This window comes from Asparagus officinalis, chromosome 4, assembly GCF_001876935.1.
Source record: "Asparagus officinalis chromosome 4, Aspof.V1, whole genome shotgun sequence".
NCBI lineage: Eukaryota > Viridiplantae > Streptophyta > Magnoliopsida > Asparagales > Asparagaceae > Asparagus > Asparagus officinalis.
Window position 1 is genome coordinate 26717621 of NC_033797.1, and position 20224 is coordinate 26737844.

The window sequence follows — 20224 nt, forward strand, 5'->3', positions numbered from 1 at the left end:
AAAAAAGAGAGGAGGATAGATCCTACTTCCAGAATCAGAGCTCAACCCGCAGTAAACTCAGTTTCACACTAAAGCGTTAACGGCTGCCTTTCCTATTACCCGCTATATCAGAGGAGCCTGCATGTTGTATGTTGTTTACCTGTATGTTAAACCGGCTCTAGAACACCTACGTGTTGGCATGTTAAGGTTATACCAGTTGCTGTGTTACACTCAACATAGTCTGCGCATTACGTCGCCCGTTTTGAATATCCTACGTAAGCAACCTGGACACCAAGAGTTGTCTCGGTGCTGTCTCTCCAGCAATGATAACGTGGATCTAGATGCCGATTTATCGCGATACGTCCCGTATCACTGCGGGCGCCGTTATTTTTGTATTTTCTCTTAGTATTTCTTTACATATTATGTTTGTTTTTCGAAAGTAACCTTGAGGTCCTGAGTTCGCCTTCCTAAAATGTTTCCACTAAGATAAGAGTTGGTTTTCGTCTCAGTTGTGGGAAAAATCCGCGCTATCTCGTATGAAACTTCACGGACTAGACTCCCAAATCCACACAGCTCCACACATGGCACGGCCTATACACAATATCTACCACACAACATACACCAAGGAATTGATTCAATATCTCACACCAATTGACCGATAACACAAACCACTTTCCAACGATGTACAGCGACCCGTACACAACAACAGTTCCCAAAACACAAGCCTCACGCTCTAAGGGCTTATCCAAGCCTATCGCAACCCGTACTCGTAACAAACCCCCAACCTGCATCAGGCCGTAAGGAAAAGACATCACAAAACTATTAAGCAGTCCTCACATATTCACACACGGTCCTAGACACCCAAGCATGAAGCATGACACGGAAAACCTCACACGGAAATCCATCGCCAATCGCCGTAAGATCACCACTAACTAACCCAACATACACCTCATTTGGCTAATTTAGACCCCTTAACAATACCAATCCTGTCATCCTGCCAGAAACACATTCCTATTATGTGCGGGGGGGACAGTTATATGCTTGTACCGTCACCATACGCAGGCATTAGCCATTTTTATTTGGCGCTTATTTAAAAGTTTATTTTGTTGGACCTATTGGGCTAGTTTCTTACCCCTAATCGTGCGATAGGCAATTATCTGCGCTGAGACCTGCATAAGACCCACTCGGGGACACTCTATCCCCCACCATCGCACCATAGGGCCATCTTGGCACATTCAACATCTCCAAAAACACTGTATATCTTCGCCACATGGGAGTCGCGTACACTCATCTCTTTTCGCCAACAACCTACATCAAATCAGAAAGACTTCTCTACGGCTTCCAATACCCAACGTCGCTCCTACCCTATAGGTTTGATCTATGTGAGCCCCCGTACATAAGGAACCTACAAAACAGATATTCATACATCTGTGGTTAGCTCACTCACAGAGACATTCAGGCTCAATCCGCATGAGATTCGCGCAAGACATCTGAGTAACAATAGTTACGTGCGGTTCAGCAGTGGACGTGAGCAATTCGCAACGAGTCCGCAGAAGCTCTTGAACTATCGCAAGTAGCAGGAGCAGCCAAGCGTTTCAGAGGGGCATGGTTATAAATATACCTATCAAAATCTGTCCTTACTTCTTCTATTATCGTTGCTTTTGGTGCGAGTCCCTCCGGCGACGCGCCCCGACGATCGCCCCATGAGAACAGGTCGCTCCCCACGCTGACTCCACGCTTCAGCCATTGAACAGGTCCTCCCTGCCCGGCTCCCGAACGCTCCCCTATGAAACGCCAAGCTCGGCAGAGAATCAGAAGACAGATAAAACCAGGTGCGCCTTTGTTCCCGTCGGCTATGCACAGCGCTGCATCGCCGGAGTATTCGCTCGGCCTGGAGTCGGCACTATCTCTTTGTACTCCTGCGAACCGCGCCGAGGTTTCTCCCGTTGGGATCCTGTCAACGGATGCTGTGGAGGCCGGAGCGACGATCGGCAGAGAAGGTGAGGATGGCAGGAGGAGGGCGGCGGCGGCGGGTGGAGAGGTGGGGGAGGGAGGAGGGAGAGCAGAGGGATTGCAGGGTTAGAGAGAGAGAGAATGGGTATTATAGTCTTTCCCTGTGTGAAATTCATTGGGCTTTGTGTTTGGGGGCTCAGAGAACAAAAAATTTACTTTTGGGAGCAAAACACCCGTTGAAAAAGTCTTGGGGGTGGGAAGCTTGTTTTCATTCGTTTTGGGGGCTGGAAGCATTTTTCCCATGATTATATCATGTCAGATACAAATATTTAGTAATTATACCCTTATAACTGTAATGGATATATATGCGGCTATGAATATTCTTTTGCACAGCTGGAGGTATACATGTGAGAAGTTAGTTGCGATTTTACCCTTGTATAGAAAACTGACCGACGATTCTTTTAAAAAACATTGCCCCCAGAATCTTCCTCATCCCCGAAAAAATCATTTCCCAATACGCCTCATCAACAACGACCCTTGCTCTCTCCTCCTCCGCACGTGCGATCTAGCTTCCATCGAAGCGAATCCAACTCCGCCGCTTTCGTCTATCAAGTCATCGGACCAGTCTCCGGTTCGTGCGAACTAACAAACCATCACGTGCAGAGCAAACCAAATGTCAGGAGCAATGGCGGCGGCGGCGGAGACGGCGGCGAGTGATGGGCTGAAGAAGGGAATCGCCGAGTTCTACGACGAGTCATCGGGGCTCTGGGAGAATATCTGGGGTGACCACATGCACCATGGATACTACGATAAGGGCGTGTCTGCCGATATATCGGATCACCGATCGGCTCAGATTCGGATGGTTGAGGAGGCGCTCAGATTCGCCGGCGTGAATTCAGGTGGATTTTACGATTCTGCCCCTTGTTATCGTACCGTTGTCATTTTAGGAAAAGACAGGACTGCAGTAAATTCGCTTTTAGTATGCCCCCATCACTCGACAAGTTGAACTGTATTTTCTTTGTTTTTTCCCCTTTTAAGAGTTTTGACAGCGACGCTGGGTCCGGGGTTACTGCTATTTTTAAGAAATGATAGAGACATATTCTAAGGCACATCACCAACCACACTCCCTCTCTCTCTACAGTGCAGGGGCCTCACATGTGATTTTTTTAAAAAAATCACATGTGGGGCCCCCTGCACTGTAGAGAGAGAGAGGGAGTGTGGTTGGTGGTGTGCCTTAGAGTGTGCCTGTAGCGCCTCTCGCTATTTTTATGGGGTTTTTTGTCTAACGCGGTCCAGTCACATGTCACTATGTCAGGTCTTGATAATGATGGCAGTGAGCTAAATTACCCTATTGTTATTTTTAATAGGATAAATTTTTAAAATAGGTCTTTTTAAAAACTTATTTTTTAAAAGTGATTTTTTTAAAATATTTGTTATTTTCCATTTAGTTTTAGCCACCTGGTTGAAACTGGGTCGAAAATGGCATGAAAACATCAAAAACTTTATAAAATTTTAAATCACGTGAGGTTTAAGATCTCATTAGCGTTTGGGTTAGCGCTGATGAGGTCTTAGAATTCACGGGATTTAAATCCCGTGAAGCTTTTGATGTTTTTTCGCCACTTTCGATCCAGTTTCAGTCAGCGATTGAAACTGAGTCGAAAATGATAAATATTTTTAAAAGGGGGTCGTTTTTTTAAAAAAAGTTTTCAAAATGGTCTGTTTTAAAACTTATCCTTTTTAATATAATATGATGATATTTACAATATGAATTTTCCCCTGTTTCACTTACAATATGATGGTGCTAATGTCGACATTTGACGACAACCAGATTTGTACGCATTTCAATATTAATGCCATAATGCCACTAGTGAAAGGGGAAAAAAAAAGAGAAAAAAACCACATTATAAACAGTTAAAACAGGGTCCTACTAAAAATAACAAATATGATAATTTGGCTTTTTTATTTATATATAACTCAACTTGGTATTAAACTCAGGATTGTCGAAGCCATAATAGAACCAACTATCTTAATAATAGAGGGTATATGATTTTGAAAAAGGGTATAGTTATAATTATTGGAACGTAAATTCTCTGCTCTGATATTTCATCTACAATATGTTATAATTTATATTTTAATAGATATTTATTATAAAATAGAAATAAAATTATGTTAATTGAGTTAGACATAGTTGTGAGTACGTTGCATTTAATTCCTTTCATTCCCTTTTTAATATGGCCTAAGGCCCTTTTTGCCCCTTTTTTTTGAATCATTCTCCATTTGAGTGGAGAAAAAAACAATTTCCTTGCTTTTCTTTCAGCACTCATAGTAAATAAGAATCATGCTTAATTTAAAGTTCACGGTTAGGAAATTGTAGAAAATATATGAAACCCTAATTCCATAGATGAGATAATATGGGCTTATATAGGCCTTATAAGCATATCTTACAGGCCTCTTAACTATACTAATATGTCAATACTCCTCCTCATGATGGGCGAAAGATATCCACTAAGCCCATCTTGTCACATCATCTAATCATATCTACTGAGCTAAGTCCCTTAGTCAGACAATCTACTGTCTGGTCTTTAGTTGAAACATGACTTAACTCCAGTAGTTCACTGTCCAACTTCTCTTTGATGAAGAACCTATCGATCTCGATGTGTCTTCTCTTTGATGAAGAACCTATCGATCTCGATGTGTTTGGTTCTATCATGCTGCACTGGGTTATTGGCGATACTGATGGCTGACTTGTTATCACACCACAGTTTCATCTTTGCTCCTTAATCTAGCTTCAGCTCCATCAGCATACTCTTCAACCACAACAACTCCACAACTCCCAAGGCCATAGCTCTATACTCTGCTTCAGTTGTTGATCTCGCCACCACTGACTGCTTCTTGCTCTTCCACAAGACCAAGTTGTCTTCTACAAAGATACAGTATCCTGAGGTGGACCTCCTGTCATCAGCACAGCTAGCCCAATCCGAGTCACAGTAACCTTCAATGCTCATATGTTTATTTTTTCTGAATATCAGCCATTTTTCGGTGGCACTCTTCAAATACCTCAGAATCTGGTACACTGCGTCCATATGACTCTTCCTCGGATCATGCATATAGCGACTCACCACGCTCACTGCAAAAGAGATAACGGGACATGTGTGACTCAAATAGATCAACCTGCCCACCAGTCTCTGGTATCTGTCACGATCAACTGGTTCTCCAGCCTCAGCATCCAGCTTGAATTTCTGGTCGATCGGTGTAGTTGCAGGTTTATACCCTAACATCCTTGTCTCTTTGAGAAGATCCATTGCATACTTTCTCTGTGATAGGATAATCCCCTCCGCTCCTCGAGCTATCTCTATTCCAAGAAAGTATCGAAGTAAGCCAAGATCTTTCACCTCGAATTCCTTACCCAGTTTTACTTTGAGTTGGGCAATATCCTTCTCATCATCCCCTGTAATAATCATATCATTCACATATACTGCAAGCATAGTGATGTAGCCTTCAATTCGTTGAAAGAACACGGTATGATCGGCGTTAATCTGCTGGTACCCCATACCTAGCATAGCCCTCCTGAATCTATCGAACTAAGCACGGGGAGACTGTTTCAGCCCATAGAGAGACTTCTTTAATCTGCGGACATTGCCCACTGTCTGATCTGTGTCGAATCCTGGCGGAATTTCCATGTATAGCTCTTCCACCAGATCTCCATGAAGAAATACATTCTTCACATCTAATTGGTGTAGCTTCCATCCATCATTTACTGTCAGGGAGATCAAGGTCCGAACAGTGCTCATCTTCGTCACCGGTGCAAAAGTCTCATCATAGTCGATGCCATATGTCTGACTATATCCTTTTGTCACCAGACGAGCTTTGTAGCGCTCAACCTGTCTGTCTGGATTCTGCTTCACAGTGAAGACCCACTTGCATCTAACTGCTCTCTTTTCTTTTGGTAGTTTTACTAACTCCCAAGTGCGGTTCTTCTTAAGGGCCTCTAGCTCTTCGTGCATAGCATCTTTTCATTTTGGGTCCTTCTTTGCAACCTGCCAATTGTTAGGTATAGTAACAGAGTCCAGTGATGCAATGAATGCTCCACGTGCAGGATGGATGTTAGAATATGATACAAAGTGGGCAAGATCCTAACCATATCTATCGGGAAGATTTCCCGTATTACTGCGAGTAGTCCTCCGTACAGACATTGGTGTGGGAGGAGTAAGGAGAGAAATGATATCACCTTGAGAGGAATCTGGTGGTGGTGTAGGTATCTCAGGAGTCGGGGCAGGCGTTGGTAAGGAACTTGGCACCAGTGGCAGCGTAGGTACTGTTCCCGCAATTTGTTTCCCCTTCCTACTATAGGTAAGTAGCTCCCCCTGAGCCGTGAGCCTAACACCTCTTGTCTCATTCTCCTCTTCTTCTCTATTCTCCTGCTCCTTCTCAACCAATTCTCCTTCCCAAGGAATCGTTACAGAAATTGATTTCTCCACATTCAACGATCTCTCAACATTCTCCTCCTCTCGCCTCATACTTCCAGTATTAGGTGAGTTACCAACGGATGAAGTTACCTTCCGGGTGTAATATGGTTCTAGTTCTCGAAAGTGCATATCCATGCTCACAAACAACCTTTTCTCCACCGGGCTCCAGCAAACATATCCCTTCTGAGTAGCAGAATATTCCACAAAGATACATTTCACCGCTCTAGGGGCAAGCTTCCCGACGGATGGTCTGTTGTCCTTCACAAAGCACACACAACCAAACACCTTGAGTGGAAGAAGCCCACCATTATCTCCCTTCAACGTCTCACACGAAGACTTCCAATCTAGCACTCTCGAGGGCATTCTGTTGATTAGTGTTGTTGCAGTCAACACTGTTTGTCCCCATAATATTTCTGGAACATTCATGGAGATCATCATACTTCTAATAACCTCTAAAAGATGTCTGTTCTTCCTTTCCGCTACCCCCATTTTGAGCTGGTGTGTATGGACATGTAGTCTGGTGTTGTATTCCCCAAACGCTTTGTTAGTATATTTTGTCTCATTATCAGATCTCAATACCTTCACCACAGCCCCGTATTGAGTCTGAGCATACCTATGAAAGTTTTGAAAGCAACCAAATACTTCACTCTTATTTTTCATCAAGTATAACCAAGTAACTATGAGCGGACGTGGGCCCCCACCCACATGACATCTCCGCGTACGAAGCAGAGAACAAAACCGAGTCGGTTTTGTTTAACGCGTGAAGTACACCAGCCTATAAAAGGTACCTAGTTCTCTCCTAGGGTTTTGAGCAAAGGCAGGAGGTTGATTTGTTTGATTTGCGGCTTTGAGAGAAAATTGCAGCAGGAGAAAAACTTTGATTTTGCGGCTGCAGAATAAAAACGCAGGCAGCGGCTAGGGGATTTTGAGCAGTCCCTTTTAGGGTTTTGTGCATCCCTGTGAGAGAGTTTTGTGAGAGGTTTGAAAGATTGTGTGAGAGTTTAGATTGAGTGATTGTAAACCCTAGTTGTATTCTTTCCCTCTAATAGTAGATCTCCCCCCTCCTTGCCCCGTGAACGTAGACAATTTGCCGAACCACGTAAAAATTAATTGTACTGCTATTTATGTGATTTGTAATAGTTTTTAGGATCCCTCAACAGGTCAGTCCTAGAACTGATGAAAGGAAGAGCCGATATCTCACTTTGTTGAGATATTCGCTTCAGATTCTTGTTTCCTTGGTGAGACAGGAATTCTTATTGCGATCTGACTCTCTTGTTATGCTGTCGAAATACTGTCGAAATTTTTGATGCACGCAACAAGTGGTATTAGAACCCAGATTTTAGATCTATGGTGTTTTGGATTTGGTGGAGGAAGATTTTGTGTGAAGCTTGGTTCTTGGAGTTCTAGGCTTCGGTGGAGATAGCATTAGGAGTTGTCGTTGAAGATTTCGCTTTACTCGTGTGGATAGGAGATCTATTTAGAATCCGATCTAGGGTTCAGTTAGGTGGTTCCTAATTTCTATCAAATTTATTCTTTTTCTATAATTTGGAGTTAGTTTGCAATGGGAGAAGAAGGTGAAAGTAGCAAGACGATGGCGAGTACAATACAAGTTGGTTTTCAGAACACTAAGATTAGTGTGGTGAAGTATGACGGTAAAATCAACTTTGGTTTGTGGATGAGCGACGTACAGGATGCGCTTAATGCTCAGAATTTGGAAGAGACCATCATGGTCCATGAGAGACCACCTAAATATGATGAGATGGTATGAGAGAAGATGAATAGGAATGCTTGTGGGGTGATCAGGTCCTGTTTGAAACAGGAACTAAAATATGATATGATTGAGATGACGTCTGCAATGAAAATGTGAGAAATTCTCAATAACAAGTATCTCACAAAGAGTGTTGAGAACAAGTTACACTTGCTGCGAAGACTCTTCAGATTTCAGATGTCCAGAGGCACCTCGCTAGCGGCTCATGTGAACAACTATACTAAGTTGTTATCGGACTTGGCGAATGTTGATGAGAAGATATCGGATGAGTACAAGACGATTATTTTGTTGGGTTCCTTACCGGATGAGGAGTATGATACATTCGTGCTCACTTTGTTGAACGGGAGATCTTCTATCAGCTATAATGAAGTGACTAACGCATTGACCAATTATGATTTGAGGAGGAAGGACAAGGAGACTACCCGTGCTAGCACTTCAGGCGAGGCCTTGTCGACGAGAGGTAGAAGCCCATATCCGAAAGGTGGTAATAGAGGGAGGTCAAAGTCAAGAAGCCGTCATCAATTAGCAAAGAACCAATGTGCATTCTGCAAGGAGAAAGAGAATGGCAAGAAAAAGGGCCCAAAGGCCAATGAGGTGAATATTGCGAAAGGCGATGATTCCGATGATTCGTGCTTTTCTCTACTGATTACTCCGGAGGTGAACTATGTGGATGCATTAGATTGGATGCTTTTCCGACGCTACTTATCATGTGACCCCTAGACGAGACTGGTTTGCATCTTTTGAGAAAGTCGACGGGGGTGTTGTTATCATGGGAAATGATCAATCCTGTGGTGTTTGTGGGATAGGTACCGTGCGGATTAGGATGCACGATGGCGTAGTCCGTGAGTTAAAGGAGGTGAGATTTGTTCCTCAACTGAAGAAAAATCTTATCTCAGTTGGAGATTTGGAGGCGAAGGGATTCAAGGTTACTTTCGAAAACACTATAGTAAAGGTTACTAAGGGATCATTGGTGGTGATGAAGGGAGTCCGTAATCGGAATTTGTATTATCTGAAGGAAAGCACCGAGATTGGTCAGGTTGCTTCGGCTATTTCAAAAGCGGACATGAGCAGACTTTGGTACTATAGGTTGGGGCATACAGGTAAAAAATCACTGCAGGCATTGTGCAAGCAGGGGTTATTGAAAGGAGCCAAGAGTGGGAAGACTGAGTTCTGTGAGCACTGTGTTCTTGGCAAGAAGACAAAGGTGAAGTTCAGGACTATCATTCATCAGACGAGGGGCATCCCGGACTACGTGCACACAAACGTTTGGAGTCCCACCAAGACTGCATCACTTGGTGGTCGACATTGGTTTGCCACTTTTGTAGATGACTATTCTAGGTGATGTTGGGTGTACACTATGACGAAGAAGAGTAAAGTCCTAGATTTATTTGTGGAGTGGAAGAAGTGATTGGAACTGCAGACTGGGAGAAAGATCAAGACGTTACGATCCTACAACGGTGGTGAGTATACTTCTGATTCCTTTCAGCAGCTATGTCGAGACGAGGGCATAGAGAGACACTTCACAGTTAATCATATACCGCAGCAAATTGGGGTGGTAGAGAGGTTGAATCGGTCTTTACTGAAGAAGATCCGATGCTTATTATCGCAGAGTGGTTTGGAAAAGATCTTTTGGGCTGAGGCACTTACATATACGAGCCATCTCATTAATAGGATGTCTTCATCTACGATTGAGGGGAAGACCCCAATAGAGAAGTGGTCGGGAGAGCCAGCACACGACTATGACCAGCTCAAGGTATTCGGGTGTCCTGTATTTTATCATGTGAGAACAGATAAATTGGAACCTCGAGCTAGAAAGACCATATTTGTAGGATTCAAACGTGGTGTTAAGGGATACAAGCTTTGGGATCCAGTTGATAAGAAGATTATGCTGAGTAGGGACGTCACGTTTGATGAGCCTTCTATCTTGAAGCTTCCCAGCTCTCATCAGGTGGAGAGCGACCCGACGAAAGAGATATCGCAGGTGGTGGAGATCGATGCAGTTCTACATTATCCAGATGGTACAATATCCATTAGAGTGCCGACTGAGGTGACGCAAGGCGAGCACGATGGTGACACGGAGGATACGAGTACTAATGTGCAGGATCAGGAACCGACGGCTCAGGTTCAGGATTCGATTGCGGTTCGGAGACAGGAGAAACATACAGATGCCAGCACGGTATGCCGACACAGTTGCGTATGCACTTTCGGTGGAGAGTATCGATGAGTTGGTGCCTACTACATTCAAAGAGACCGAGCAGAGTTCAGAGGCTGATTCGTGGCAGGTGGCTATACAGGAGGAGATGAAATCTCTTCATAAGAACGATACATGGGAGCTTGTTGAGCTTCCAAATGGACAGAAGGTAATTGGTTGTAAGTGGGTATATACGAAGAAGGAGGGCATTGAGGGCATTCCATTAAGGTTCAAAGCTAGGTTGGTTGCGAAGGGCTATGCACAGGAGGAAGGTATTGACTATAATGAGGTTTTTTTCTCCGGTGGTGAAGCATTCTTTGATTCGGATTTTGCTAGCTTTGGTGGCACAGTATGGTTTGGAGTTAGATCAATTGGATGTGAATACGGCATTTCTTCATGGTGATTTTGATGAAGAAATATATATGACTCAGCCATTGGGATTCCGAGCTGCAGAGAAAGATAAATTTGTTTGCAGATTAAAGAAATCGCTATACGGTTTGAAGCAGTCTCCTCGACAGTGGTATAGACGATTCGATGGTTTTATGATTGGTCATTCGTACACTCGGAGCCAGTTTGATCCTTGCGTATATTTTCGTAAGTTAAAATGAGGTGCGTACATCTATTTGTTACTTTATATCGATGACATGTTGGTTGCCTCTACTTCCAGGTCGGCTATAAATAAGTTAAAAGTTCAGCTTTCAAATGAGTTTGAAATGAAGGACTTAGGTGAGGCCAAACGCATTTTGGGAATGGAGATCGACAGAGACAAGAAGAATGGCAGAATTTGTTTGACACAGGTGGCTTATTTGAAGAAAGTTCTACAACGATTCTATGTTAGCATGGATACGAAGCCAGTCGGTGTACCTTTGGGAGCGCATTTGAAGCTTTCAGCTGGTCTTTTACCAAAGTCAGTTAAAGATCGAGAGTTGATGTCGAAGACTCCATATACGAGTGCGGTTGGGAGTTTGATGTACGTGATGGTATGTACGAGACCAGATTTATCACAGGCGGTAAGCATGGTATCGAGATACATGCACGATCCATGAGTGGGTCATTGGGACGCCGTGAGATGGATTTTGAGGTACATTCGAGGTACACTCAATGTTGGTTTAGTTTATGAGCTAGACACTACAGGTGAGCAACTATGCATTGGTTATGTTGATTCGGATTATGTCGGGGATTTGGATAAGCGTCGGTCTACTACGGGGTATGTATTTACTTTGACCCGTGCGCCGGTGTGTTGGAGAAGCATCTTATAGTCGACGGTGGCTTTGTCTACGACGGAGGCAGAGTATATGGTGTTTACGGAGGCTGTGAAGGAGGCTATTTGGCTTCGAGGACTTTTGGAGGAACTTGGTATATCGCAGAGGTCCGTCACTATTCATTGTGATAGCATGAGTGCTATCTATTTGGTAAAGAATCAGGTTTTTCATGTGCGGACGAAGCACATTGACGTTCGTTATCACTTCGTTCGAGATGTTCTTGAAGATGGCGATGTGGAGATTGTGAAAGTCCACACGAAGGATAATCCGATGGATATGCTCACTAAGGTGGTTCCGAGCATCAAGTTTGATCATTGTCGAAACTTGTTACACATTCGTGATTGTTGAGGTCGTTGGCGACCATTTGGGTGAACTACGTTCGGCTTGATTCCTTGGGCAAGAGGATACGTAGGCAGTCTTTCAGATGCAGGCGGTTTTGGATTATTTGATGGGAGGTGAGATTGTTTTGACCCTCGTTCGGGTTCTCGACTTGTTATGGATTGAGTTCGTACTGGACACAACAAGTGGGACATTTGGTTGCTTTGGTGTCAGCTCAGTTTTGGGAAAACTTCACCGAAGTGGAGAATTATGAGCGGACGTGGGCCCCCACCCACGTGACATCTTCGCGTACGAAGCAGAGAACAAAACTGAGTCGGTTTTGTTTAACGCGTGAAGTACACCAGCCTATAAAAGGTACCTAGTTCTCTCCTAGGGTTTTGAGTCGGTTTTGTTTAACGCGTGAAGTACACCAGCCTATAAAAGGTACCTAGTTCTCTCCTAGGGTTTTGAGCAAAGGCAGGAGGTTGATTTGTTTGATTTGCGGCTTTGAGAGAAAATTGCAGCAGGAGAAAAACTTTGATTTTGCGGTTGCAGAAGAAAAGCGCAGGCAGCGGCTAGGGGATTTTGAGCAATCCATTTTAGGGTTTTGTGCATCCCTGTGAGAGAGTTTTGTGAGAGCTTTGAGAGATTGTGTGAGAGTTTAGATTGAGTGATTGTAAACCCTAGTTGTATTCTCTCCTTCTAATAGTAGATCTCCCCCCTCCTTGCCCCGTGGACGTAGGCAATTTGTCGAACCACGTAAAAATTGGTTGTACTTTTATTTGTGTGATTTGTAATAGCTTTTAGGATCCCTCGACATGTCAGTCCTAGAACTGATGAGAGGAAGAGCCGATATCTCACTTTGTTGAGATATTCGCTTCAGATTCTTGTTTCCTTGATAAGATGGGAATTCTTATTGCGATCTGACTCTCTTGTTGTGCTGTCGAAGTGCTGCCGAAATTTCCGCTGCGCGCTTCTTATTGCGATCTGACTCTCTTGTTGTGCTGTCGAAGTGCTGCCGAAATTTCCGCTGCGCGCAACAGTAATGTGAGAGAAACAATCAATAAAGGTAACAAAATACTTGTATCCATTCATAGAACTTGTGGAACAAGGCCCACAAACATCTGAATGTATCAGGTCAAATGCACGAGAACTCCTATGATCAGAACTTACATAAGAACTTCTAGTAAGCTTTCTAAACTCACATGCATCACACACAAGGTTCTGCTTATTTGCTTTCTCAAATAGAGATGGATACAACCTACTTAAAACACTAAAGGATGAGTGTCCCAAACGCTGGTGATGAAGCATCAACATATTCTCAACACTCATCTCAGATCCTACTCCTGCTCTCTCTACCATAGATACCAATGCTGAGTCCAGCCCTTCACGATCTAGGTACCACAGTTCACTACGTCATGTGCCAGTCCCAAGTCTCCACCCCGTCCCCTTCTCCTGGAAGATCACCTTAGGAATGTCAAAAGAAACAATGTATTTTAGTTGAAGTATGATAGCACTAATGGACAAAAGATTGACTAGAAAGGAAGGAGTATGCAAAACATTGGACAAAGTTACAGAACCTGTACAATTGACTATACCCTTACCAACCACTGGCTGAAAAGTACCATCAGCTGTTTGGATACTATCAGCTGATGCTAAGTGAGTATATGATGAGAACTCACTAGCATTATCTATTATATGTCGAGACACATCGGAGTCGACTATCCATTCTGATGATCTATCGGTAGACATAGAAGCAAGAGCATGTATGTCATCAGTACCTTTGATCGGATGAGCATAAGTAGCAGTGTTGTCTCTGGCGAAGAATGAAGTGGATGTCTCCTCAATCCCACTCCTCCTGTCTCCATCTCCTGCTACTCTCTGTTTCCTCCTGAGTATCTTCAGGAGAGCATGATCCTCATCAGTAAAGACCACCTCAGCTGCTTCCTCTCCCTCTGCGATCATCAGATTCGCCCGGTTGCCTGCTCCTCTTCCACCTCGTCGACCCCTACGGTCACGACCACGACCTCCGAACTGTCTACGTCCACCCGAATCTCCTTTCTTGGGTGGCTTGGTACAAGCATGCCTTAGATGACCCACTTCACCGCAGTTGTAGCATTGTCGAGTCACCCCCTTGAGTCCAGTGTTACCAGAGTTGGAGGCCGCCAGTGTTGACTTCACCACAGGAAGTCCACCTGTCCTCGCATGCAGTTTAATGCGAGTCTCCTCCTGGATCATGGCTGAGACTGCCTCCTCAAGTGTGGGAATTTTTGTCTGAGCTAGCAGTAACGCAATTCGCTGAGCAAATTCCGATGTCAGCCCCTTGAGAAACACCATAGTCCTCTCCTGTAAAAAAACCTCTCGCTCTTTACACTCTGGGTCCTTACAGCTCGCCCGATGTGAGAAGTGATCATAATCTAGTCATAGGCGCTTCAACTTTGTAGCATACTCCTGTACAGTTTTTTCTCCCTGGACTGTGGCGTCGATCTCTCCCTTGATCTGAAACACCCTCAGGTTATTCCCTACTCCATCATAGGTCCTCCTCAACTTCTCCCAGACATCCTTCACCTTCTCAATGCCATCCACTGTGGCGGCGACCGACTGGACCAATGAGTTGAGGAGCCAGATGTACACCAACATATGAGTGGATTTCTACTCATCTCTCCCTGCCGAGCCCTCAGCCGGCTCTGTCTTCTCTCCTATTAAATATCCCTCCAGGTTCCTCCCCGTAAGGGTGTATCTTACTCGCTGTGACCAGCTCAGGTAAGTAGTCCATCGAGCTTCAGATTGATGGGTGGAAGTTCTAACTTCGTCGGTGGTCTTGTCGCGCGCTCACCAGCTGACAACTTTATCAACTGCATCAAAGTTGAGACCTTCGCGGGGTTCAACTTCTTGATGATCTCCTCCATCGATCAGGCTCTAGATCAAGCACCTGTCCTCCTTCTCTTCTAACTCTTGTTGTGTGCAGTGAAAAATTTCGGCAGCACTTCTGCTGCACAACAAGAGTAAGATTTCAACTAAATTCTTGTTTCTCAAAGGAAACAAGAATCGACAATGATATATCTCAACATCGTGAGATATACACTCTTCCTCTCATCAGTTCTAGTACTGAAATATCGAGGGAATCGAACAAGCTCCTCTCATCAGTTCTATGACTGAGATGTTGAGGGTATCCAAGCTACAAATCATAGGGTTAGGGTTTGGCGGGTTGGGGGGCCGTGCGAGACATGGGGGCTGAAGGGCGGCTGTGAGGGGGGTGCGGAGCCGGGGGCGTCGTGGGGGGCGGGCAGCGAGGGGGCGTGCTTAGAGGGGGGGGGTTCTCGCGGGGTTTCGGGAGTCACCCGTTGGGCGACAGCCGAAAGGGGGGGCGCAGCCAGGGGAGGGGGGGCGGCGACTAGGGTTTGGGTGGAGGCTCTGATACCATGTAGAAAATATATGAAACCCTAATTCCATAGATGAGATAATATGGGCTTATATAGGCCCTACAAATACATCTTACAAATAAGTCCCTTAACTATACCAATATGTTAACAGAAATAAAGACTTGTTCATGTAGAAATGCAAGCATCTGTTTAGTAGACGGTAACAAAAATAAGGATAGTGAATATTATAAGGATATACTTTGCATGCAGTTGAGCATCCAAATCGAGGTATGCAAGAGAACTTTACGTCCAATTGCGATAATTTGGTTTGTTGGAGTACTGGACTTGAAACATTAGGCTCATGGATTCATCTATTTGGTGTAGGTAATTAAAAGATTACCTCCTTTACGTATAATCAAGTTTTCCTTTCAACATGGATGTCACATTTTTGTTATTGGAAACTAAGTTGGTCGTGGGGAGAAGCGAGGGGAAAGCGGATGCATTGGAATGCATAATTGAAACAAAGTTAAGTGTTACGAATTCTTTTTCAAAGGTCTGATCAAGGATTCAAGATACTTCAGACCAAACTCGAATTTCTCTGTGTATGTGCATTACGCGAGAGTTAAATAAATGCATTAAAATTGCCCTCTTGGATTCTCCATTGGATACTCCATCTTATATTAACTGTCATCGGTAATCTTTCAATAGCTATCTTCATTATTGTAAAAGTCAAATTATTTAATATATTTGGATTGTATACGAGTCATGCTTAATTTATTCATAACAATTAGAAAATCAAGATCCATTCGTGTAGACAGAAGAGCAAAGGAGTAGGCAATCTGAAGTGTACCTCTCCACCTTTTTTTCCTCTTTGTTATTGGTAAACAATTCATCTTGTAATTGTTGTTGTCCTACATTTTGTTCGATGATTTTGGATAGCGTGAACTTATATGAATTTAGTATTCCACTAATTGAAGGGAGTTTTTTATTTATTTTAATCTCGTTATCTTCCCCCTTTTCCCACAGGGGGCCAGCATTATAATTTTCAGAGGGACTGAGAGTCTAGAAGGTGTGAACATGATATATCTAACTGAATTCATATCTGATGTAACAAGTACGTAGATTAGAAATTGTAGGAGAATTAAAGAATTCATGTAGAAGAATTAATGTTTAAGTTGTGAATTTTCTCAGTAAGATCATTGTTCTTCAAGGATAGTGTCCGGGTTCGACGTGTGAACTTTCTCCACCTATAGTTACAGTTGCGCTATTAGTTAACTTAGATCAACTAATATAATATTTGTTTCGTTCTCCTGGCTAAAATTTCTGAGAATCAACGAATTGCGCTAATATTTAATGCCATCAAGCTTATTGCTTTCTCGATGCAGATGATTCCTCGGAGAAACCGAAGAAGATTGTTGATGTTGGATGCGGGATAGGTGGAAGCTCTAGGTATCTAGCAAAGAAATATGGCGCCGATTGCTGTGGCATCACTTTGAGCCCTGTCCAAGCTCAAAGAGCACAAGCACTTGCCGTTGCTGAGGGGCTAGCTGACAAAGTATCTAAAAATGAACTCCCTTTCTTCAGGCTAACACCTTATAGCTTCACTGACTTTGCACTTATATACCTTCACTTGTCTTTAGCAGCATATACCCTAAGATCATGTTTGTTTGTTGTTATAGTGAGCATACTATTTTAAAATAGTCTGGACCTACCTTCAGGAAAACTTAATACGGAAAATGTGGACTAAACTAAACCCACTGCGCCCCCACATTTATAATTCAGTTACTAATTATCTAGAGGGATCAAGATTTTTTAAGACAAATAGCCCGCGCATACCCCTTTTAACTTCCTCCTATTTTGTTTTCCGCTATTCTTTTTTTTGGCGAGACTTTTTTCTGCTGCAATAATAATTATTTTCTACGGCTTCTAATTCGGCAGCTTTTATTTCTTCAGTAGCTATTTGTTTTTGCGATATTCTTTCCGCAAGATAGCATTCATCATTGACAATGTCAGGAAATCATATTTGAGTTTGAATTATATTTCCTACCTAGATAGCCCAATCCAACCATTAGAAAACATTCCATTCATACTCATTGATATTTTGGTATGCAGCTCTCAACTATAATCAGATAAGCACATATGCATTGAAATTTAGAATATTTCAGCAGGTAGTTCATTCTTTCAAATTTTATGTTCATTATTGTGAAAGCTAAATATTTGGCAGTGCACGGTTCTTGTCTTCGAACTCCCATCTATAGATTACTACTATTACAGTGACATCTAGTCTATATTTTCAAATTTAAGTGACTACGTATAGTATACTTTCTACTACCTGAGCCTGCTAGTCTAGCTAGCATGTCTATTTTTGCTCAAGACCATGCCCACATTTTTTTTTTGGCAAATAGATGCATCGGAACAATATTAGTAGAATTAAGGCAAAAAGGCCATTTGAATTATAATATTAGTCTGTGTGGCATAATCTTCCTATAAACAAACACCAGTAATACTATTTTAAGTTAGTCTAAATGTTAGTCCATATGAAAATAAATATTGGATTGGACTAAAATTGTCCTAGGATTATACAGTCGCAACACTATAGTCCAGGGAATACAATATCTGCTAGCGCAGAAATAAAAAACAAATATGGCCTAAGTTGTTTAAAATTAGCACTTTAGAACCTTCTATTATGCAAACGTGAAAATTTTCACCCGAATGTTCTCAAATGACACTTAGAACCAATCGGCATTTGAGCGTCATATTAGAATATTCATGTGAAAATTTTCGCTTTTGCATAATTGAGGGTACGAAAATGCTAATTTTAAACAACTTAGGGTATACATATGCTGTGAAAAACAAGTGAAGGTATGTAAGTGCAAAGTCAGTGAAGCTATAAGGTATTTAAGTGCTATTTAGCCCCTTGATTTATTTGTTCAGTTCCTTTTGGGGATAGCATATCTGTTCTTTACAACATCAAGTCAGGACTTTGAGCCCTCCCCACTGTCACTTGTTGCAGTGAGAGAATTACTTCCTCAATGATCATTTCTCATTCGAGACAAATCATAACATATGCATTAGGCCGTCTAAACGAAATCTTCTATAAAAGGAAACCTATTCCTATAGGAAGTCAACAAAAGGAAAACTGACTGCGCATACAGAATATGCATATTATCATATTTAACAAAGACCATTTTCAGGTGTCCTTCCAAGTTGCAGATGCATTAAACCAACCCTTCGCAGATGGGGAATTTGATCTGATATGGTCCATGGAAAGCGGCGAGCATATGCCCGATAAGACGAAGGTAATTTGATAGTTGATATATGCATGAGCAAAGATATTAAAAGTTACTCATAAGATACTAGGTTATGCTCAATCATTTTCAATTTAAAGCATCTGTTGTTTAAAGTTTAAACTTAATTGTCGGCCATATACTGTCAAGAGTTCCCCCCTTTAATGCGTAAAAGTAGGTAATAATACATCAGGTGATTCTTAAACGACCAATATTTATCTGCAATTATACCAAACTGTTCCATGATATATACAAGACAAATTTCTGTATTCTAAACCAATACAGATTTCGATGGGCAATCATTTGACTAATGCGATTGTTGTTGGTTTCTTCAGTTTGTTAGCGAATTGGCACGCGTTGCCGCTCCTGGGGCTACGATAATAATAGTAACATGGTGCCACAGAGATCTCTCCCCTGACGAAGTCTCTCTGAAGCCGGAGGAGAAGAACCTCCTAAATAAAATATGTAGCGCATACTACCTCCCAGATTGGTGTTCAGCTGCTGATTATGTAAAAATTGCTCAATCCTTAAATCTCCAGGTAAATTTTAGTGGGTAGCACTGTCTTTTTATTTATATATTTCTAGAAACAAAACTAATGAGTAGAAACTTGTTTCGGTTATTCGTAGGATGTTATGACAGCTGACTGGTCAGAGAATGTAGCGCCTTTCTGGCCTGCGGTCATCAAATCTGCTTTAACCTGGCGAGGATTCACTTCTTTGATGCAATGTGGTGAGATGTTTTTTAAGTATAATAGCTGATAATATAGCTTTTGGTTATCACAAGGATGTCATAGTTAAATATTTGTTCTTTTTTTAGGATGGAAAACCATAAGAGGAGCATTTGCGATGCCTCGGATGATTGAGGGCTACAACAAGAACCTAATCAAGTTTGCAATCATTACATGTCGCAAACCAGAGTAGTAGCTTCATTATTCATCATTTGAAGTTGTCTGTGACTAGTTGGAACCATGAAAATGCTGTAATTCATCAGGGATTTTTTGGTACGCTTCAGCGAGCATTAGATGGTGAAGTTGTTTCGACTCTTTAGAAAGTTGCAGAGGAAGATTTTATATGTAGCGGGGAATCTGTAACCTGGCTTATGAATAATTTGACAGCAGCTTATGCGTGCTTTTCAATGAAGTGAACTAAAGAGCTTGACAAGTTAATATTAGCAAGAAACTAGTCACTATTTGCAGACGAGTAATCTGCGGTATCAAATCTAGTTGATAATACTTCTCGCGTATGGTAGATGATGTCATACCGTCACTGAATCCTCCGTATGCTTGAATACTCAGAATATTTGGATATTTTCCCTGCAGGATTCGAAGCTTGCAACTAAAAGCCATCTGAGCCTCTTACCTCGGACCTCGGTTGAACCATTTCTGAATTCTTAATTTGCGACTATGCTTACAGCAGAATTTCATACAGATTCATGGGTGAACTTAAACGTATTGTTGTCAATCGATTGTTGAGCTCCCAAGATCACCTATGATATGAGCTTGGTGTCATACAACCGAAACAGTAATCACTTTCTTACAGCACGTCCATACCACCATGCATTTATGTCACTTATCTTCGCTAACAGCATCTCAACCCAAGATCACCTACGAGCTTCGTGTCATACAACCAAAACAGTAA

At 42.6% G+C, this 20224-nt stretch overlaps 1 protein-coding gene across 1 annotated transcript; it reads left to right on the forward strand.

Annotated features, from left to right (window-relative positions):
• On the forward strand, positions 2340-19781 carry LOC109837030 (probable tocopherol O-methyltransferase, chloroplastic). The gene is made up of 6 exons (XM_020405110.1): positions 2340-2831; positions 16685-16854; positions 18494-18598; positions 18922-19125; positions 19214-19316; positions 19404-19781. The coding sequence occupies exons 1-6, from the start codon at positions 2606-2608 to the stop codon at positions 19505-19507; spliced, it is 912 nt and encodes a 303-aa protein (XP_020260699.1). The 5' UTR covers positions 2340-2605; the 3' UTR covers positions 19508-19781.